General features: G+C 49.0%; 1 protein-coding gene across 13 annotated transcripts in view; it reads left to right on the top strand.

Annotated features, from left to right (window-relative positions):
* The window catches only part of EIF4G3 (eukaryotic translation initiation factor 4 gamma 3), a 149,655-nt gene that overhangs the window by 98,256 nt on the left and 28,715 nt on the right, over positions 1-22,684 (top strand). For 12 of the 13 annotated variants that reach the window (XM_077190213.1, XM_077190212.1, XM_054648004.2 and 9 more), the window contains 6 exons: positions 4,040-4,894; positions 12,001-12,089; positions 13,657-13,906; positions 16,956-17,113; positions 18,474-18,599; positions 19,663-19,773. In XM_077190213.1, coding sequence (XP_077046328.1) covers positions 4,040-4,894; positions 12,001-12,089; positions 13,657-13,906; positions 16,956-17,113; positions 18,474-18,599; positions 19,663-19,773 — 1,589 coding nt within the window. The remainder of the gene's footprint in view (positions 1-4,039; positions 4,895-12,000; positions 12,090-13,656; positions 13,907-16,955; positions 17,114-18,473; positions 18,600-19,662; positions 19,774-22,684) is intronic. The other variant, XM_077190211.1, reaches the window with a different exon arrangement.

The raw sequence follows: 22,684 nt of genomic DNA, 5'->3' as shown, positions 1-22,684 counted from the left end.
CAGAAAAGGGCACAAACCAACATTTCTGTGCTGCAGATGCCCTGATCCCAGCACAGTCCCTGCTGGGAAGCCAAGGATGGTGACCCTGGGGTTGTTCCTACAGCCACAGCATGGACATGGGGGTCTCCTCTTCCAGTGCTGTGCCTCTAAACTGCTGCAGTGGCTATAAATTGGTTGTAAAAGATTGAAAAAGGACCTTTTGGGGCTGGGCTGATCCCATCTCCCACTTAAAGGCAGGCTGTGGCTCTGCCTAGATATTGGTGCAAGCCTTTGGTGTCCCCAGTGTCACCTGAGCAAGGCATGGGTGGCTCTGATGTCCTTTGGCTCTGCTGAGGCTGTGCTGCCTGAGCTCCCCTGCCTGGCTGGCGCTGCCCAGCTCTGGCACAGCTGCTCTTCCCTGCCTCTGTCCCCTCTGCCAACAGTCCCTAGTCCCTCTTGCTGCCAGGGACATCCTCTGAGCACACCTGGTGGCACTGGTGGCAGCTGAGGTGCCTCTGCCCTTGGGACAGAGCTGGGCTGAGCTCTAAAGCCATGGAGTCACAGAACATCTCCTGCCACAAGGGTCCTGTCAGGATCACCAAATCCAACCCCCTGCTTCTCACAGGACCACCCACCACTAAATCATACAACCAGGAGCTCCTTGAACTGTGGTCTCTGAAAATCCAGCACTTTCCATCACAGTATTTCATCTCTGTGTATGAAAATGTGGATTGCCACAAACGGGGCTTATCCCTCTTCTCTCTCTCTTTAACTTAATCCCTTTGTAGGCTGCTGTGAGTAAACTGGAAGTAAGTGTGTTTGCTTAGTTACACAGCTCTGACAGTGCTGGTTTAAACATAAAGCAGGGCTTGACTGGGGTTTAGCACTGATGAGCTTCCCTGTGTTTATCTCTGTTCCATCCCAGAAAGAGTCAAACATTTGTTCCAGTCCAAAAATTGCTAAAGAGCACATTTATGTAAGCACTGCAGGGAAAGCCCTGGAATAACACCCAGCCATGGCTGGGGGGGCAGAGCAGTGTAGGGGTTGGTGTCAGTAATTAACAGATCTGTTAATAATATTTAAACTGAACTAATGACTTTTGGGGGGCACATCTGTTCAGAAATACGTGCCATGGTATCAAAATGATTTTTCACTTTGATGTTGGGGGATTTTTGCTTCCAAAATGCACAAGCAGTGACAGAGAGAGCTGCATGGCTGAAGTGCTCATTCCAACCTGTGGTGTTGTTTCTCCAAAGTCTCCTCTGCCCTGTCCATCCTTGGACCAGATCTCCTCATGCCCTCCTCTCCTGTGCCCTCCTGTGTTGGCAGCTGTTGAAGTTTGGAATCAGGCTTTCATTGGGATTCTGTCACACCAGGGCTGCTTGTGCAGCTGCTTCTAACAGTGAGCAGCATCTGGCAGCATCTGGCTGCTGTGCTGGGCTCAGGGTCAGGAGCAGAGCTGTGTGCTCTGCCAGCAGGCCAGGACCTGCAGTCCCTGCTGGCTTGGTCTGGAACTCATTCCCAAGGCTGGATTTGGGATTGCATTATTTAGATCTGTGATTAGGATTTTTTTAAAGACAAGACTTTGGCATTTTGTAGAATCCCAGAATGGTTTGGGTTGGAGGGACCTTAAAGGTCCTTCCATTCTGACCGCACTGCCATGGCAGGGACACTTCAGTGGCCCAGGGGTAGGAACTGCTGCTGTAATACCTTGAAGAATCACATTATTTAGGTGCAGGTTCTGTTCCTGGACATGCCCCTGGTGTGTCCATACCAGCCAGGCTGACAGAGGGGAGGATTCTGCTGCAGAATCCAGGTCAGGCCAGTGGCTGCAGGCCAGGCTGGTGCAGGAGCTGCAGTGGGATAGAACTGCATGGAATCAGAAGTGCCCACATTTTTTTCCACTTGCAGAGGTTCAGGGGGATGTTTGCAGTAGTGTTATCCTCTTTTTAGACCTTTTCCAAATCTTGCAATATATCAGACATGGAGAATGTACAACATGGTTTGTGGAAAACAGATGAATGTCAGAGCCTGGAGTTTGGAAAGCTCCAAAGCCCCTGTGCTGACACTGAGTCAGTCCTGGTGCCACCTCGTGAGTGTTTGCATCAGGACAAAAGATGGAAAAATGGCAGCAAGCCCAGCAGTTATTGTCAGATAAACACCACAGAGCAGGAACAAATTCCTGTATCCAGTAAACTCCTCCTCATGCACTGCCCTGGCCAGTCTGTGCCACTGGGACCACCCAGCAGCCCAACAATGGCTCTTCCATGAAGCAGGCAGGGGGGTCTGTCCCACTGGGTATGTGAAAGAATCTTTAAGAAATAACTTTGCAAAAATTGTATTTATTAGGAAATTTAAAAAAAATATCTCTTGATATTTCCCCTGGAGCAGCCAGCACTTCCTGTAAATACTTTCTAAATATAAGATGAGGAATGATCTCAGCGTATTTAGGAAGAGGGATTTGATCCATTTGGGATGAATTGTGTTGATTTTTGGTTTCCCTCCCCAGCTGTGAGCTGTTCACGTGGCTCCCTGTAACAGTTGGCAGGGATGAGCCTCCTCTGCCAGGACTTGGAGATTTGTTCTCTGGGATGGGGGTTCAAGTTCAGATTTGATTCTCATTAGCCAAATCTGCTCCTCATTCTCTGAAATCCCTCCTCAAATCACTTCTCTCTGGGATTTTGCACACACAGCCTGTATCCATGACAAGAACATTGGCCAGACAAGGTGTGGTTTGAAGGAAGGGAGTTAAACCTCTGGTTTCACATGCAGCTGTGGATTTGTGCTGGTTTTATCTCTCAGAATTAATTTCTTAACATTTCAAATGCATTTGCTTGGGGTGTTTTTTGGTTGGTTTTTTTTTTGAGCATTCTCCTTTGACTCGAGGAGAGAATATCCAGGCAGTTTATAGCGAGCTGTAAATGTCAGGAATGCTCCAGGAGCTCCTGCAAAGGATGTTCCAGAAGTCAGAGGTGATGTGTTTTCTTTTTCCAAACCACTTCCTGCGTCCTTTTTCTTCCACGGAGCCTCCAGAATCAAAATCAGCTGTTGGGATACTCTTTCCCATCTCTTTCCTCACTTGTCATCCTCCTGCAAAGCCACATCCCATCCCTGGCTGCCTCATTAGATTGATAAACTCCTGCTTTGGCCATGGGCCTCTGGATGCTGCTGGGGCTGCTCATGGCTGCAAGCAGAGCTCACTTTGCTCCAGCTATTCCTAAAGGTGGGATTTGAAGCTCCAGGCAGTTTCAAATGGGTTCTCCTTCAAAAACCCTTTGGTTCTCCTTCAAAAACCCTTTGGTTCTCCTTCAAAACCCTTTGGTTCTCCTTCAAAAACCCTTTCTCTTCAGCTGAGCTGTTGAATAAGCCCCAAATGGAAATCCAGCAGACCCAAACCTGTTCCATTCTACCCGAATTTTGATGATTTGCAGTTGGTTGTGGCCTTTGACTTCCTAATCTCAGGACCAGGTTTGTGCCTCTGGCTTCTCCAGAATTATTTTTGCTGGTGTAACCCTGTCCTGAAGGAGTCCAGTGTTCCTGCAAGATCCTAAGCAATAATGGTTCATACTTTTGTAGCAAAGGAGTGGGGAGCAGCAGAGCTGCAGCAGAGCTTTGGGAGCTGTGTGATGGTCATGGCAGGGATGGGACACCTGGTCTGCTGTTAATCATGGGATAAGGGCAGGGACTTCTTTCTGCACAAGATTTGGGGGGTTGTATTGATACATTTCTTCCAAACATCTAATCTAAATCTCTCTTCTTTCAGTTTAACCCATTCCCCGTTGTCTTGCAAGGTTTTGTCCATGTAGAAGTTGCCCTCCTTGCGTTATAAGGCCCCTTCAGGCACTGGAAGGGTGCAGTGAGTCTCTCCAGATCCTTGTCTTCTCAGGATGGCAGAGGTTGTATTTTCAAATTTTAGATTCCCAGTGAGGTGCAGGGGCCTCTGGTGCTTCCTCAGAGCTCCTTGGCAGAATGCAGGAACGGGACCCGAGGGAGCCAAGGCACCAGGCAGGAACATGGAGTTGCCTTGCTGTTGATAATGGGTTTTTTTCTCCTTTCCTAGAAGAGAAGCCAAAACCAGATCCAGTATTAAAACCACCTTCTCCAGTCCTCAGACCAGAACCTGCTGGGGAGAAGAAAGATCAAGCTGGGCAGACGACCGAGGTCCCCCCCTCAGTGGAAGCCCCGGAAGTTCCCCGTGCTCCATCACCGGCCCCGGCCGCTCCGGTCCCCGCTGTCCCCGCGGCCGCCGCCGCTGTCCCCGCGCCCAGCAGAGCCCCGCCCGCGGCCGAGCCGGAGGACAAATGTGACAAATGCGAACTGGCCTTCCCCAGAGAGGAGGCGATGCCTTCCCCCAGTGCCACAGCCTGCCCGGAGCCCGCGGCCGCTGCTCCCGCGGCCGAGCCCGGTGCCGGTGCCGAGGCGTGCCCCGAGCCCAGCAGGGCAGTAGCATCCCCCGGGGACGCCGCGCTGGCGCTGCCGGCCGGGCCCGCTGGCACCGGCGACACGGGCGGCGCCGAGCCCGGGGCAGAGGCGGCCCAGGAGGAACCTGCAGCGGGGACTGTGGAGGTGGAGGCCAGCGAGGCCCCCCCAGCGGAGGTGGAGAGCGCTCCATCGCCTCCCGGTGCTCCTGCCGCTGCTCCCTCTCCTCCTCCCACCCCGCCGCCCACCCCGCCGCCCCCGTCCCCTCCGCTTCCCGTCGCTGCTGTCACCACTACAACTCCTTCTCCACCTCCTCTCCCGTCTCCGAGTGCCCTCCCTGTTGTCCAGGGAGATTTAGAAGGGGAGGAGAGCACAAGAACTACTCTTAGTGAAGAGGTAAAAGATACTGAAAAGAAGGAAGAGACAGAAGCAGATGGGCAACTGGAGGAGAGCCGGGAGGCTCTGAGTGTGAACTCAAGCAAGAGTCCTGTCCCAGGTAAGCCTTGGCCTCTGTGGGTTCGTGTTGGGAACTGCAGGATGAAGGAAAGAGGCTTTTTCTTCTTCCAATAGATATTTCTGTTTCCATCTGCAAAAGAAAAAGCCTGGTGGTGCTGGGTGGCTGCTGTGATTGTGAAATGCTGATCTTCCTTGGCAGGGATAGAAATCCCTCCTGGCTGTTCAGAATTGGTCACTGACTTGCCCGTGTGTCCCGGGCTGGGGTGAGCTCGTGCTTTGATGGCAGCACAGGGCTGGTGGAGGGCAGTGCAGAGCACACTGCTCCTCATGGAATCCCAGCATGGTTTGGATTGGAGGGGCCTTAAATCCCATCCACTGGCACCCCCTGCCTGTCCTAGGCTGCTCCAAGCCCCAGTGTCCAACCTGGCCTTGGACACCTCCAGGGATGGGGCAGCCACAGCTGCTCTTCCCCCCAAGGTGAGCAGTTGGTCCAAGGGCCTGTGACTCTGGATTTGGGACCCTGAAACTTTTGGGATGAAGTCCCTGAACCACAAATTTCCAGAACTGCTGGAGTGGGGTCTTTTCCAGCTGAAAAAATGTGTGATGGTGTTCCCAGATGTGGGAAAATGAAATGGACCATTCACACTCACCCAAACAACTGACACCAGGGTCACCCACCAGGGTCACCACACACCCCTACCTGCCCACCCTTCATTGGTGACGCTTCTGGTTTTCGTTTGCAAAAGTCACATGTAAGCAAAATGTACAATGTACAATTTTAAATGTAAATTCTGCAGTTAGCAGTTTAAAATTCACTAAAAATCACAATTTCTGCAACTGCCTTTTAGAATCCAGCTTGTTTCTCCAGTGTTGTTGCCTGCCTTTGGTTTCAGCCCTGCCACATCTCTGGTTTGGCACTGTGGTTTTAACACTCTGTGTTTCCTATAGAAAATGGCTATTTTTGCAGGACTTCCTGGAGATCACATTGTGGAAAAGAAGTTAAATGATCAATTCCTTGTATTTGCTGCTGGAGGGGTGTAATGGGGGCTGTTCTTCACACCAAGCAGTGTTAAAGCATTTCATGTGTCACATTTTCTACATCCTGTTCTGCAGTTATTTCAAATCTTTGGAACTTGGTGAAGCTTGGACAAAGAGGACAAACAGTCAGTTGTCATTTGGATCATGTTGGTTCCATTTTTTTAAAGTAACATTTCATTTAGGGTGTTTTTGGTTCTTTCTTTGATAGATGGGCAATAGGCTCAGAAATCTCAGGCTCTGCTCTTAAATGCACTGAAAGGCTGAGGTTGGCCCTGTTCCATGTTTGTGTGATGCTCAATATGCTGATTTCAAAATCCAGTATCTACAGATGAGAAGAAAGATCCCTTTACTACACCAAGCATGAGGATTTTTTTCCTGTTCATCTTCTTCTATTTTTATTTCACTCGGGTCATTTCACTATTGTGGCACTTGTTGTTCTTTCAATCCAAGCTACTTCATAACCCAAATTAATTTCCTTAAAAAGGAGAGGAGAAATGGGACTCTGTAAATAAGGTTTTGCACAGGCAGGTTCCAGCTTGTAGTGTTATTGCTGGCTTTGTAATGGCCTGTAGTTTAAATTAAAAAAAAATTAACTTACAGTGTTTGGGCTTTTAATTATGCAGAAGATTAATTTTAATGCTGTAATGTCATTATGCTCCAGAGCACACATTAGCCAAGCCATTGGCTTTGGCAACATGGAAACAAGGAGTTCTCAAGTCATGTAAAAGATGACTTGAAACTCAGATTTCTGTTAAAAGCCCAGGGCTTCAAAGAAAGCACAAAGCTTTCCAAGTGGTTCTTTGTGCTCTACCCCTGATTTAATGATCCTGAACTATTGCATTTCTCTGCCAGCCTTCTTTTCAGCAATAATTTTCCAGTTCTTTCTTGGAGAGAGGAAGAGAGATTGAAATAACATCATCTGAGGCTGCCTGCTAATTCAGGAACAAGGAACAGCATGTCTGCCATATACATTGGAAAATCCAGCTGCTGACCCTCAGGAGCAAGGAGAAAGGGTTATATTGTTGTGTTTTTCTTGGACTAAAGGCTGAGAGATTTTTTTATGATCTCTGGAGTTAGGATTAAACCTGGGATAAGGGAAACTTCTCGAGCACATGCTGGTAGCTGTGAGCTCTGTGACTTTGAGCAATATTTCTTTGGGGTTTTCAGCAGAATGGTGTTTTTATTGCAGAGCAGCTTGGCCACAAATCATTCCCCTGCTTTCCCTTTAAAGGGAGCTGAGCTGGGCTGGCTGGGACAGTGCTGAGACCTCTCAGGATCATCTCATTCCTGCAGCAGCTCCTCCTGCCTGTCCTTTTCATAGCTGTGACCTGGCCTGCCTGATTTGGGGAATGAGACCTTCATCCCCTCCTCCCTGAGCTGCTGGGGCAGCACTGCCAAGGCTCCTGGGTGGATTCCATATTTTGCCCTGGAGGTGGCAGCTTTTTGGGGATGAGCAAAGAGCTTGGCCTGTTCCTGCAGAGTTTTACAGGACACAGCTTCTGTCCAACAGTCAGGGAAAACAGACTTGGATTTTTTTGTCAAGCACTGTGGCAAGAAAGAAAATACATTCAGACCCAGTTCTTTTTTTACAGCTCCACAAAAGGACTTTGGCAGTGTTGGCAGGGAGAGGCTGGAGCTGAGTTAATCCTGGGGGGATCCAGGGGAACCTCGGTTCCTCCTTTTCCACTGGCATCAGGGTCTCTACCACATTTCCAAGGTCAGGGGATTCTGCTGGAGCACTGGGAGTGGTGTCCAGGGTAGTCTGGAATTAAGGGTTTGCTGCTCCTTCCAGTCCCAAAGTAAATCTGTGTTGTCACTCCTGTTATCTCCCTTGGCTTTGGAAGCTGGGATAAGAGCTCAGTGTTGGTTGGGTTTCTGGTGTCCCTTCTTCAAAGGAATGGAATGAGCTGGAAACAAGGTCTGGGAGTGTGAACAGTGGCAAAAATGAACCTGCATTTGGGCAGGACTTAAAGTATTGGAGAGGACATGAAGTTGCTCAACTTGGGGACAGAAGAATGGAAAAGAAGACCAGAAGTGTCTGGAGCTGTCCCTTTCCAAGAGCCAAACTGGACACAGTACTTTGTATTTCCCTACAGCCTCCCAGATGAAACTCCATCTTCAGATGAAGAACACCATTGTCCTGTTGGATCTGGGGTTTGGGGAGGTTGGCACCCAAACTCACATCAGTGCAAATTCTCCTTTGAGCTCCTGCAGCAGAAATGTGAACTTGACAGAAAAAACAAAAAGAAAATCTGGTGTCTGCTATTTTACACTGAATTCTGCCTGCTCTGAGCACCCTCACAGCAAAGTTGGCAGCTTTGGTGGTTCTGTCTCTGTCTGTGAGTGACTGGATCATCATTCCCTGCTCATCAGCATCACTGCTTGTGTGTCCTGATGAAAAGGGGAAGATTTGGTGGTTTTCAGAGCACTAAAGCACTGAGCAGGGCAGGGTGTTGTACCCAGGGCTGGTTCCTTGCTGCTCTGAGCATCCAAAGGGAACACATTCCCCCATTCCCAGGTTGTGTTCCTGCCTCCTCAGGAATTTTTGCCTGAAGTTTTTAGGGCAGGCAGAGCTGTTATCTGCAAGGGGTAGGAGCACATGCTTTTTCCAGTAATTAATTCCTGCTCATCTGCTCTACAAGGAGAAAAATAGCTTATCAAGAGATGACCTGGGAGCTGCAATCTGCACTAAAAACATCACCCTGGCTAAAAGTCATCAACAACTGTTGCTTTTTGTTAAATTCTGGGATTTCCATAGCTACAGTGAGGGACCAGCACTTTCCAGGCAACAAAACAGGAGAAATGTTGGTGGAGTGGAATTTCTGCAGAAGGTGCTACCAGAGACCTGAGGGCCTTTGATGTCACCATTCTATCATGGCTATTAAAAGAAGCAAAGAGGAAAACAAGAGACTGATGTGTGTCCCAGACAGAGCTCCTTGGGACACAAGAAGCTGCAAGAACTTAATACACAAGGAATTCAAAGGGCTGTTTCTTGCAGAGCTCGTTTATGAGACATATTTCTGTTTTAAGTAGCCCAGCTGTGGCAAGCCCTGGAGTTTCTGAGCTGAGGAGTCTGTAACGAGCAGCTTGGGCTGTAATTGGAAATACCTTGGAGAAATTTCTCCAGCACCGAAACCTGGAGAGGCAGAAACATAAATCAGGTGTCGCCTTTTTCTTGATTTGCTGCCAGAACCACTGGAATATATTTTCTTTTCCATGGGCTGGAAGGCGATGGTGAATCTTTGCTTTGGTCTTTCATGGCATGTTGGATAATAAAATAAAAATGCAAGAGCTGGTATTAATTTAGGCTTCACAGTTGGCACCACATCAGAGGGGAGAGGCCTCGTGCCGCGCTGGATGGGTGTGAGCTCCTGGGTGGGTAAATCTGGGGGAGGATGTTCCACTGGGAACGTGACACAGCTGGAGGAATGGCTGAGGGAGCGTTGGGGCTGCTGAGCAGATCCCTGCAGGGCTGGCAGTGGTGTCCTGGGTAGTCTGGAATTAAGGGTTTGCTGCTCCTTCCAGTCCTAAAGTAAATCTGTGTTGTCACTCCTGTTACCTCCCTTGGCTATGGAAGCTGGGATAAGAGCTCAGTGTTGGTTGGGTTTCTGGTGTCCCTTCTTCAAAGGAATGAAATGAGCTGAAAACAAGGTCTGGGAGTGTGAACAGTGGCAAAAATGAACCTGCATTTGGGCAGGACTTCAACTATTGGAGAGGACATGAAGTTGCTCAACTTGGGGACAGGAGAATGGAGAAGAAGACCAGAAGTGTCTGGAGCTGTCCCTTTCCAAGAGCCAAACTGGACACAGTACTTTGTATTTCCCTTCAGCCTCCCAGATGAAACTCCATCTTCAGATGAAGAACACCATTGTCCTGTTGGATCTGGGGTTTGGGGAGGTTGGCACCCAAACTCACATCAGTGCAAATTCTCCTTTGAGCTCCTGCAGCAGAAATGTGAACTTGACAGAAAAAAACAAAAAGAAATGTGGTGTCTGCTATTTTAAGAGGGGGGAAGACTGAGCAATGTCTCCAGAGATCTCTGGAGATCCACCCCAGGCAGCTCCACACACGGATGGGGCTTGGAACCCCCGGGCTGATGGAAGTCGTGGGATTTAAGGCAAGACTCATTCAGGAGGCTTGGCAGGAGTGCAGCCTCTACTGAGCTCACTTTTGCCAAAAAAAGGTGGAAAAAATGTATACTTGAGCAGCAGTAATGTTCACATCCTGACAGCTGAGGAAGGAAACACCCCGGACCTTTGCCAGCCCTAAATCCGTGACCCCGGAGTTTAATTCTGTGTGGTTAAAAATGAAATGTTATTTTACACCGTGGATGGTTTCCATGGTTTGAGTTTGAGGGCAGTGGAATTCTGACAGATGAAAAACTTTGGGATTGATCAGTTAAATTACTTGGCTGTGGCAAAATTGAGGCTGTTGCTTTGCAGGCCTAATCCCTTCTTGGAGAAACCCCTGGGAGCATGCGAGTGACATCAGCAAACAAGGCTGGAAACAGCCCTTGGAAAAGGGCTCAGCTTTCACTGAATTTTTAGCAGATTTTGTGATGGAGGGAACTGGGGAAGCCTGTCTTAGATCTGAGCTTTGCTGAATTCCAGAAATTACCACGTGCATGGACACTGATCATCCCCAGCCTTGGTTTTGCCCTCGGATACTGGGAATAATTGGGCTGTTCTGCCAAGGGAGCTGCCTGGAGCAGCAGTAAAGGCTGATCCCTGCTGGGGGAGACAAAGCTGTGTTGCAGTCTGGGCCTGCTTGGTCCTCCCTCTCCCCTCCTTTGAGCCCCAGGAAATTCAGGATTTGTGCTGGGGCTCTGCCTTGCCCTTAGAGCCTCTCCATAGGGAGACACAGTGGATGGGATGGGCAGGACCTGGAGCTTGGGAGATCTGGGTGATTTTTCCAGCTGTTGGTTCTGTGAACAAGGAGATGATGTTTCAATACTTAAATAAGACTTTCCTTTGTTAAATGACTTTGCTTTTGGGGTGTTCAGCCTGAAGGTAAAAGGCTTCCATCAGCACTGGTAGCTCCTGTTGCTCTTTGGGTGGGGCCTGGATGTGGAGATTCCCCTGGGAATCTGCAGGTTCATGGTCACCCTCCAAACAGGGAAACACCCTGGAGAAGCCACAGAAACTCCTATGTATTCTTTGGGGCAGGGGAATGCAGCAAATCCCATTTGCTCCATGCCCTCAGGAACAGAGCTGGCTGTTTCTAACTCTTCTAATTTATGGTGAAGAACCTTTCAAAATTCTGGTTTATTGTGATAAAGGAGGTGCACCCTGGGTTTTTCCACAGATCTGCTGGAAACCAAAAGCCAGAGCTGGAAATCTGTTTGCAGTAATCTTCAGTCACAAAATCAATCCCATTTACACTCTGTTAACTGGGCATGTGTGCCTGGGATCCGAATTGAAGCTGGGAGCATTTGCCACAAATTAGGAGCAGATTAGATTAATGGGTTTGTCTCCTCTTAATATATTGTGTGGTTTCTTCTACCCTTTAGGGGGAAAACACGATTGGAGTGAATCAGTGCTGATCTTGGGAATACTCTGTGGTGTTTCTTTGACTCAGTTGGCCAGGGAGATCATTAATGCTGGAGTTACAACCTGCTTTTAAATTGAAATATAAATCCAGCTCAGAGCAGTGCTGCAGGATTGAAGGAGTTTTCCTTTTGGATGAGATATTGGAAATTTGGGCTTGCTTATGGTTAATATTATAATGATAACAATTCTTGAGAAAAATATGTTGAGAACAACCTTCTCTCCCAGCCAGCACCTGTTCTTTCCAAAATCTTGGCTTCCTGAAGGTTTTTTTCCCTGCATGATCCTTGTCCTGTTGGCAGTGACCTCCTTGCTACCCCAAGTGCCATTTGGAGCTTGAATGAACAACTTGTAGAACAATTCCTGTGTTTTCATGCCATTCTAATGATTGTTATTGCTGCACTGAAAGCCAAAGTGGTTGAATCAAGCTGAATCCTCCACAAGGCTGAGCTGCTTTGTTGTCCTGTGCCTCAGAGCAGCCCCTGAGAGGGAAGCTCATCCCCCCCAGCCCCATCAGCCCCGTGTCACTCAGGGCTGTAACAGATGCACGTTTCCATTGCAGCCCAAACCGCTGTAACTGCACCAAAGACCTGGAAGAAACCAAAAGAGCGAACCCAAGGCGCTGAGGAGGTGACAGAGGCAGAAACAGAGGTGAGAGGGAGCCAAAGTCCTGCTCTACCCAAATTTAAAGGGGTTGTTCCTCTCTGGAAATGATACTTTAGAGACACTTCTTCCTCATTGTCTCACAGGATTCAGGGCAGTTTTGGGGAGGAATTCTGATATTCCTCAGCATCCTTTAGATAACAGGTGTCAGACTGCTCCCTTTTAAACTCTTCAGTTTCTGTTGGGTTTGCCTAATTTAATGACTAACACAGTCATGGAATCACAGACTGGTTTGGGTTGGAAGGGCCCTTAAAGACTCCTCTCATTCCAACCCCTGCCCTGGCAAGGAACACCTTCCACTAGAAGGTTCCACTAAACTTCCAGCAGCCTCCCAGCACTGAGGAACCCCTTTCAGTGAAGGGTGAGGGAAAAGTGGGTTTGGATCCCTCAGCACTGCCCCATTCTGGTCCCAGGTCACCATCCTGACACTTGGCAGGGTATTCTGCACAGGGATATCATGGCCAAGGATAGTTTTCCTGATGACCAACTGATGGAGAAGCTGACAAGGGAAAATGCTGAAGTTTTCAGGCAAAACCACCTCAAGAGTGATTAGATGAGTAAAGAAACCTCCCTTGCTGCTGTTCTGGTAGGGATATTGCAGCAGGGGGCTGTGCTTAATATCCTGGGTCAGTATGGGGTTAGAATCAATCAGAAAAGGAGCAAGAGAGTAAAAATGTGGAAGTTCAGGCTGCCCAGTGTGTGGATGAAAGCTGAGGTTGGCCAGATGTGGTGCAGAGCAGGAGAGCAAAGGGGCTGCAGCAGCAGCCTCATCCTCCACACCTTCCTCGTCCTCCCCTGTGTGAGTCAGTGTCTCCTGCAGCACCTGGCAGTTCCACTGGGGAATTCTTCAGAGAATTCCCTTGAAACATCTGCAAGAAACGTTTTAGGATGTGGTGCAGTCAGGTAGGGAGGTACAGGATCAGGAGCCTCCTCCAGAGCATCCTCAGTGAGGTTTCTCCTTTGTTCAGTGCTGAGAGGGGCTGGGATTTCTCCCGGGAGAAGCGATTCCGACGCCTCCTCGTCTGAATGCACAATCAGGCTGTGTCCTTGGAGAGCTCTAAAATTAACAGCCAGGGATACTATTAATGCTTTTCCCTGAAACTGAGATGCTGGCATTGTGGCTGCATCTCACACTGCCTTCCTTAGTGGCATCTGCTCCAGTTGGCAGCAGGCATTTAAAGGAAGAATCCCCCAAACAAGCACCACGTGCCCTTTACCACCCCTTTCTCATGGCTGGTAGGAGAAGAGGAAAGCAGTTGTGTTTCCAGGCTGGGATTGCTCATGGCTTAACAGTTCCCTCAGTCCAATCCCGTGGGGATTTCATGGGCAATGCTGAGTCTCTCCAGTTGCACCATTAATTATCAGTGGGTTATCCATGGGAATGAGCTGATAAATCACCCAGTGGCTCAGTGTGCTGTTCCATATCCCTGTGTAAGATGCATTTGTATTCCTGCTGCTCCCAAAAATGCCATGTGAATCCAGGAAGAGCCGTTCCACGTGCACTGAATTTGTCAGGGTATTTCTAACAAAACCTCTCCTTCCATCCATGCTCCAGCCGAAGGAGGAGGAGGAACCTTCAGGGGACAAAGTACTTGAATCTGACCAGGAGAAAACGAGCCATGGGCTTGAGGCAGAGAGGGAACCCTCAGAGCTCAAAGCAGTGAAAGCTGTGGAGGAGAACGGGGAGCAGGAGGCGGAGCCGGTGCGGAACGGAGCCGAGAGCGTCTCGGAGGGCGAGGGCGCCGACGGCACCTCCAGCTGCACCGAGGGCTCCGGGGAGGGGCCCCTGTACCAGTACAAACCAGGTAGGTCCTGCTGCCTCTGCTTCTCTGCCTCCCCCTGAGGGCTGCTGCCATCCCTGTGGGTGCTCCCATGGGGCTGGAGGGGATTTGGTGTGCGCTGTGTCAGCTCTGCTGAGATCTGCAACCCAGCAGGCCCTGAGAGATCTTGTGGGGGACAAAAGGGTGTCCTGGTTTAGGGCAAATATGGGAAAAAACCTCCAAAAGGGGGCCCCTCCACAAAGCAAACCCACATGGCCCCTTGCCCCAATTGGGTCAGGAAGGATTCCTTGGAGAGAAGTGGAAAGAACCTGTTTATTTAACAGGCACAGCACCCCCCAGCACACAAAATGAACAATACCAGGTGACACCACTCTTTCACCACTCTGAAAAAAGATGACAACTTCAGAAAGTCTCTCTTGGGAGTGGTCACTCTGTTCTCAGTCCCTCCTGTGCTGGGGCAGCTGCTGCAGCCACAAGGGGCAAACTCTTGGTGTTCTCAGGTCCCAGTCTGGAGCAGGTTTGAGTAGGTCTAAAAAAAGGGAAAGGAAAAACAGTCTAGGGAAAATTTGGATTGCTTAGCTAAACTAACTAATGAGCAGAAGCAAAAAAGCAAGAGCAAAGCAAGAGCAAAGCAGAAGCAAGAGCAAAGGGAAAAGCAAAGCAAAAAGCAAAAGCAGCACCATGCACTGCCCTGTCTGTGTGTCCCACCAGCCGTGGGGGAGTGGCTGATAACAAAACCAAACCAAAACATTGACTCTTCAGAGCCAGGCTTGAAGGCACAGAACATGATATCCAGCATGAACAGAACACAGGAATGGGGATACAAGCATCAGAACGTCACCCTAGGACAAGGGGAAAATGGTTTTTGTCTTGCTGGTCATGGTCAAGAGAAGAGAAAATCACGAATTCCTTGAAATTTTTGTGCATTTGGATGCTGGCTACAGCACTGTGGAAATGACAGAGAGTTGATTCCTGTGTGATTGACAGCTGGAAACCATCCAAGAAATTTCACATAAACCAATATACTTCTGAAATAAGAGGTGGTTAAATAAGAAATGAAAGTGCTCATTGGGTCCTAAATACAAATGTGTGTGTTCATAAAGATTTAATTTCCTGGCTAAACAATTGCATGGATCTTTGGATTTCTACAAAAGTAAGGAAAAGTTTGTGGTTTTGGATCCAGGCACTGCCCAGCTCAGTCCCATTGATTATTGATTAGGGTATAGGATATCTATAGAGCATTTTTGTTATTTATGAAGACCTAACCTTTTGGTTATTTATGAAGATTTTGTAATTCATAGACCTGAACCTCAATTAATCCACCTCATTTAAAGAGAACTTGAGACCAACTTCTCAGTTGCTCCTAATTTTTAAGCAATTTCTTACTCAAGTGAGACTCCCTCCAAATAAAGTAGTGATTTTTTTAGGAGCCCGGAAATTAAAGAGAATAATAATAATAATAATAATAATAATAATAATAATAATAATAATAATAATAATAATAATAAAAGGAAGGACCTGGAGAACCTGGTGGACAAGGAGCACCACCATTAAAGGACTCCACTGCAGTGGTTATTTGTGCACCACTTTGTTCTGACAAAGACCTCAATTGCTTTGGTTTTATTCATTCAGCACAGTCAAATTGTGAGGGGAAAACACAGAGGCCTCTTGATAGCTCATCACACCCAGGGTACCTGAGCAGTTCACTGGCCACTTCCTGAAGTTAATGCATAATTCATCAGCTGATGCAGTCAGAACAATCCCAGTTGTGTCCACATGTCCTTTCCCTCAGCTGGAAGGGTTGGATGGGTCCCTGGAAAAGCAACATACATCAGACTTGTGCAGCAGTCCTCGATTTCAGCTCTGCCCTTCTGAGAAAGGGGAATTTCTGCCTTTGGAGGAGTTGTGTGTTTGATCCCTGTCTCTTCCTGCATGGGGGATCCTTCCTGTGATGCTGCCCAGCTGCTCTTCACATTAAAACAGCTCATTGAGAGCTTTCCAGGAGAAGGAAACCACACCTAAACTGCTTCTTGTTGTGTTGGAGCTTTTCCATGGTAAATGACAGGTACAGTGGGCTGGCCAGGAATTCCAGCCAGGATCCAGCCAAACCATTTCTGCACCCCTGTATCCTGAAGCTCTGCAGAAATAAAACTGCACAAAGAGCTAAAGTTTGCACTCACTTCTGTGTATTTTCATTCCCAGTTATTAAAACCCATCGTTGCAGGAAGTCCCTGCTTGTGGCCTGTGCAGGTGGTGAGATCCCAGAGATCCAAAGCCAGGGCTCAGGGAGTGAAATAAAGGAATAATAAATACCTGAAGGGCTGATGCATGCTGAGTAAGGCAGTCTGGCATGAGGGAGATCCAAAGGCAGCATCTCATAGAGATGTTTTCCTTCAGATAAAACATGTTTTCTTCCCTAATTTCAAACAAACTGTGTGGCTACTGCTGAAAATCCCATCTCCAGGCCACCAGAGACTGACTTTCCTTGTGCTAAAGTGGCTGGAGGTGTATGCTGTGATTTGCACCAGGCAGGGTCCTCCACACCCAAAAAGCCCCATATAAAACAGGTGGAAAGTTGTAATTCCCAGATCATGGTCTGTGGTTGTGGCTTCTCCTGTTTCTGCTTGTTAACTCCAGCATGGGTTGTTCACAGTTCATGGTTTCACTTTTTCAGAGGGTGTTTTGGTTCCATGCTCTGCTCTCCTTGACTTCATGTTTATGACTTCCTTTTACACCAGACAAACCCCTTTAACTTCTGCATTTTCACACAGAAACCGGGAATTGTCCCCATTCTACCATATCCCACAAGAGAGCAGAAGTCAAAGTTACATACATGGGTTAGAACTGGAATTAGTGCCCAGATCTGGGTGTGGTTGGACCTGGCTCTACACTCCCTGTTGTTCACATCCCTTTAATGTTACGTGTGTTGCCCTCCTCTCTCCCTTCAAAATCAAATTAAATTGAAATATCCCAGGCTGGTGCAGCAGCCTCATCCCTTTGGATTTACCAGGACCACATCTGGCTGAGCAGGGGGTTTGTTTCCTGTGACTCTCAGGGATTTCTCTCCCTATAGAGCAGTGGAAGCCCCTGGACCCAGAGGGGAAGAAGCAATACGACCGGGAGTTCCTGCTGGACATCCAGTTCATGCCTGCCTGCATCCAGAAGCCCGAGGGGCTGCCTCCCATCAGCGACGTGGTGCTCGACAAGGTGAGAGGAGAGCCCATAAAACAGGTATGTCACCCTGGTTTTTTAAGATTTTCTAAACCTTCTGATGTTGACATTCTTGTAGTGAGCTTTCTCACACACTTTCTGTAAATAACTCATTGTTTTGCATTCCTTTATGGAGGAAGAGAGAGTTGGTAGACTGTTGGTTCGACCAGTGGCATTGAAGAGGTGCCACTGTCACCCTCCAATCCACTGTCACTTTTGGAAAACTATAAATGTTAGAGTCAGAAAATAAACTGTCCCTTTTTTCCTTCACCTTGGTGAACTTGTGTTCTTTTGTGTCCTATAGCGACACAGGTATGGGTAGGGTTTTGATATAAATAAAGATCCATAGTGCCTCATTCCTGATCCATTTCCATGCCAGGTTTTAGTGGAAAGTGGGAATAGTTGGTCTCATCACAAAATGCTACAGATAGAGGTGTTGGTGCCTGATAAGTGTGTACAAATGATTAAAAACTGAAGCGTTTTTGATAGTCTTTATCTAGATTAAGTTATACTAGGATGTTATTAAAATTTAAAATTACCCAGCCATGAAGAGCTGAGGATCCAAGCAAGGCTGGATGGAGAGACAGTGGCTTCTATTAGATCAATTAATTGATCTATTAGATCAATTAAAAAGTAGAGAGAAGCTTTTGGGCAAACTGGTTTTTGATCTGAAGCAGTTTCTTCACTATTTATAAGCTGATCTAATAAAAGATCTTTAAGAACTCCATTCTTGGGCAGTTTTGGGATTTCTCTCCAGCCTCATCTCAGAGCTGATTGCTGGAGGTCTGGGCTTAGTGAAACACTTGGGATTTCTGACTGCTGACACTGAGGCCTCGTTCTGCTCTCACTGAGAGCTGGAGAGTTCCTTGGCTTTGATGGAGCCACGACAGCCTCACTCTTGAGACTCAGGGATGTGGGTGTGCAGAAACATTTCCACTCTGAGTTTCATACCCAGGCAAATTGTAAAATGCAGCTTTATTGCCAAAATTATTTCATCTACCTTCTACGTTCCCATGATTATTTCTCACTGTTCTGTGTTTGAGCTTCCTGGGCTCAGTTGCCCATCCCTCATGTTGGCACAAGAGCCATTGCTTTGAGGGAAGGTGGCAGTTTCATGCTCCTGAACCAAGACAGGCCAGTGTTACTATGATTTTATCCTCCGTAATCCTTAAAATGTTACTGAGCTCCACCTATTTCTTCAATAGTCTCCTAATTTTAAATTAAATACTTATTTTTATCACGAGTGTGGATGCCTAAAACTTGAGCAGTTTGTTAAAAGCTTTAATTTGGCTGTTAAAAATGACTGTCCTGCATGAGCAGATGCTGTGTGTAGATTGCATGGCTGAGCCTTCCCTGTCTGTGTGCTCTGCTCTCGGCACAGGTCAGTCAGCCCAAGCTGCCGCTGAGGACCCTGGACCCCCGGATCCTGCCACGAGGCCCCGACTTCACGCCAGCCTTTGCTGACTTTGGGAGGCAAGCCCCCGGGGGAAGAAACGTGTCTGGAAGTGTGAGTTTACCCCAACTTGCTCATTTAAAAACTGGCCCTAACATTGATTAAGTCCTTCCTCAGGCTTTTGGGCCTCTTCCAATGCGCCGGTGGTTCTGGTTTTGTCAGGGTGAATGCAGGGGTGATGTTTGCTTGGCCGACAAAATGTGGGGGAATTGGGAACGGTTGTGGATGTTTGTCATGGGGAGCTGCTGTTTGGGAAGGGTTCATCTCTTTCCTGTTCCCTGTGTGAGAGGTGGAAGCGTTTCCACACCAGGACCCGGCAGTCGCGTGCGTGGTCGCGCGTTCGTCGTACAACAGACCCGGCGTCGGCGCGTCAGCCTGGGGCTGTGCTGCAAAACACACCCACAGGGCAAAGGGATTTTACTAACAAACAAAATACAGCCAGCACCTGTGTGTTCCTGCTTTCTCTGTGCTTCCACGTGTTGCTTTGGTCACTTCATTCCTTGTTTTTCCACTTTTCCGCTGCTTTTCTCTCATTTACCCTTCTTCTCCCTGTGTCTGGCTTTGCCCACCCTCTGAAATCCCCCTGTGAATTCTTCACTCATGCCTCTGCCATGTCTTTTCCTGGGGCACAGGTGCCCCCAGCACGCGCTGCCCCGTCAGTGCCACTGAAGGAGGACGCTGCCACCGTTAGGGGCAATCACTGATTTTCAGCTGTTGAGCAGCTTCTGCTGTGTCTATCTGGATGTGTCTAACGACACAGCCATCGTGGAGCTTTCAAATCTGCTGGTTCCAGAAGAGTTCCCTGAATCACCCCAACTTCCAAGTGTGCAGGTTTCCAGGAGTCAAACCCAGCAGTTTTGGGTCAATGTAATAGTTCTGCTTTGGGAGCAGCCTCGTGGCCGGTGCCTCAGTTCCGGGGTGCACCCCTGTGTCCTGGAGTTGCCTGGGTGCCACAGTTTCTCTTGGAGCACCAGCTGGTCCACAGAACCCGGCAAGGTCGCCGGCGTTGGCCGCGTTGGGCTGCCCTGTGGTGCCTCCCTCCTCTCCCGTCAGCGCTGAGTGTCCCGAGCCCTGCGGCGCCCGGGTAACGCCGCTGTCGCTCTTTGTCTCTCCGCAGGCCTGCAAAGTGCAGAGCACCCCTGGATTGCCCTCCCTGGCTCGGTGCGGGCCCCCATCATGCCCTCTCTTGGTCTCGCCTCACCCACCATTGAGGAACCTGCCGATAGGGGTAAGCCAAATCCCCCCCTCTCCCCCCAGACTTTGCACCTTTTTGTAGAGTTGCCTTTTTTCCCCAACACCCACCGTTGATAAAGAACGACTGGCAGAAAACTTTACAAAAAGGTGCAACCTTGTTTAAAAAAAACCGAAACAAGACTTGCGTTGTACCCCTCTAGGCAGTCTTCAGTGGTGGGTGGGACATCACCAGCTGAGGGCATGCTGGGACGTTGGCCCGAGCGGGATCCGCGAGGGTCTGCACTTTGCAGACCTGTGGAAAGGGGGAGAAAAGGTAAGTCCCGCTTACCCCGTTCATTTGGAGCATTCAGCACGTAACATACATCTTACATTTGCGCCTTTGCAGAGCAGAGCCTCTCCTTGCCTTATTCTGGAGGAGGGCTGGAAGGTGCCGTGGTTTAACCAGCCTGTCCTCGATGCCGGCGGTTGTAGGATCAGAGGGTTCTGAGCCCAGCAATGCCAGATGTCCCCTCTCGTGAGCATGGCCACCCCTGCGTGTGCGCTGCCTGTCCCCAGCCATCCCACCTCTGCACAGGCCATGCCATCAACCATCCATCCACTGCCTCTTCCTTGCCCCAGTAACGTGGAGCAGCTCAGCGCTAACCGCTTCCGGCACGTTGAGAGTCTTTTGTTTCGCTTCTTTGGCTTTTGTCTTTGTTTCCCTCTTTTTGCTTGAACGTGTTTTATGACTGTCTCTGCCACTAACCAGTGTTGTGTCGGACGGCAGCGGGGTGGAGGTGCACAGGACAGGATCCAGCTGGGAAGGCTCTTTGGTGTAGGCAGGGTTAGGTGAGCGTGGCAGGTGAGGAGATGCATGCTCGGAGATGTGGGGCTGGAGCAGACGGGTCTGTCCCTGCACAGGCTGCGTTGGCTTCGTCCTTCCTCAGAGGTGATGGAAACTGAAATCACCTCGGTTCTTGTTTCTGGAAGGAACAACCCCTCCCACCATCAAAGATCAATTTCACTGTCTGCATTCAAAGCCTCTTACAGAGGGAGAAGCACTTCCTTAATTCCTTCAATGGTTTCTAAAGTATTTTCATGACTTGTGGCCTGAGTGGGAGCACCAGGCCAGTCTATGCTGCTGTGAGTCTTTGGCTCCTCTGCAGGAGTCTTGTACCTTTGTCTTCCTGCTTTCCTTCCCCGTGTCTTCCTCTGGAAGAGAGATCATTCAGATTAATGCAGGAACACCTGGTACTTGTCCCATGCTCCAGAACCATCATTATTTACAGGAAGCCAGGCCTGAGCTCAGGCACCTCTTGAACCTGCTGTATAAATCTGGAGCCAAAAACCCCAGACCCCCTAGACCATTTCTCTTAAAATTTAGATCCATCTGTTATGTTCTTATATCTTCAAAAGATGCTTCTGTTCACTGATTGAAAACCTAATCACACAGTTTGAACTGAGTTTATTCACAGATATTAAAAACATACAGACTCAAAGTCGTCATTGTGTTGATGCTTGAAAGATCTGGGCTCAAAGGCAGCTGGATGTGAGGAGGTGACAGGTGACACACTGGTGCTCTGTGCATCCCTCAGTTTTCCAAGGGAGTTCACCTCCCTCAGTGGTGGGTGGGTGTTTGCTGAAAAGGAACATTTGCATGGACCCGTGCCCGAGGCAGTGCCGGCCTCTGCGACTCCGTCCCCGTGGGTCACAGCCTGGTGTGTCTGGGGGTCCTCCTTGGGCAGGACATGGGGTGGCTGCAGATCACCTCTCCTTGGCTTTGCCCCTGTTCTGGGGGGGATGAGCTCAAAGGTTTGGGGTTTCAGGCACACTGCAGCCTGGCTCTGATTACAGAGCTGTCTGTGGGCAGGAGGTGTGTGCTGAGCTCTGGCACACGTGGCTGTGCCCAGCCAGTTTCTGTGACATCCTTGTCTGGTCTTTCAGCTGGAGGGAAGTCTCTTCTCTCCCCGTGGGCAGCGTGGTCAGAGCCTGGGCAGCAGAGCTGTGTAACACCAGAGGTGCTGTGTGAAGGCAGGGCTGCTGTCAGGCCTTGCTGAGCCTGGTGCCACTCAGGGCTCAGGGTGGGAGCAGAGAGGGGACACAGGGAGGGATCAGTGTCTGCTTTAGGAAGGTGTCTGACACACAGAACTCCTGAAGGCTCCCTGTGCCACTGCTGACTCCTCAGGAGTGATCAGCTGGTGTGGTTGTGCTACCAGTGGTTGGACTTGATGATCTTGGAGATCTTTTCCAAGATAAATGATTCTGTGATTACAGCATTCATGGGGCTTGTGCCCCATGCAGTTTGAATAATCTGCTGGGCTATTTCTGTGCGTGGCAGGGGATGTGAACAGGGGTCTTTGTAAACTGAGGGGAGCCCAGTGACACCCTGGCCCTTGGAGGCCTCTCCCAGGCACCACAGGGAGCAGGTCACTCCTCAGGGTGAGGTCATTGTCCTCTGACAGCATCTTCCTCTGCTGCTGTTATCCCCAACAGAGCTCCAGCACTGCTGGTGATCCTGCTCATTTGCACACATTACCTTGCAAAGGCAAGTGGTTCAACTCCCTCCTGCCTTTAAGAAGAATTTTGCCTTTCAGTAACCACAAATCCAGGTTTGTGGCTTATGTATGACATAAGAGGCACCAGCCAAGAGCTCTTTCCTCCTAGTCATTGAAGCTCTTCAAGTAATTGCAGTGGCCTTTTTGATGCTCGTTGAATCCATTTGTTGAACAAAGCAGTCTTTGAAATTGCCCATCTTCCATGAGTGGCTGCTGAGCAGATTAATTACTGCTGTGGGAAGTACCAGGTTTGATAATGGAGTTTTGCTGCTTTAATTTGTACCTTGAGGATGGCATTTGTGATAAATGAGTACAGAAATGTGAAAGAGCATGGGGGAAGAGCAACCTCCCTATAGCACCTGGTACCTTTAGTCCTTAATCAGATGATGGAAAGGAGGTTTGGGGGTGTCT

The sequence above is a fragment of the Agelaius phoeniceus genome, chromosome 24 (genome assembly GCF_051311805.1).
Source record: "Agelaius phoeniceus isolate bAgePho1 chromosome 24, bAgePho1.hap1, whole genome shotgun sequence".
In the NCBI taxonomy this organism is placed as follows: domain Eukaryota; kingdom Metazoa; phylum Chordata; class Aves; order Passeriformes; family Icteridae; genus Agelaius; species Agelaius phoeniceus.
This window is presented reverse-complemented; position numbering and strand designations above follow the sequence as displayed.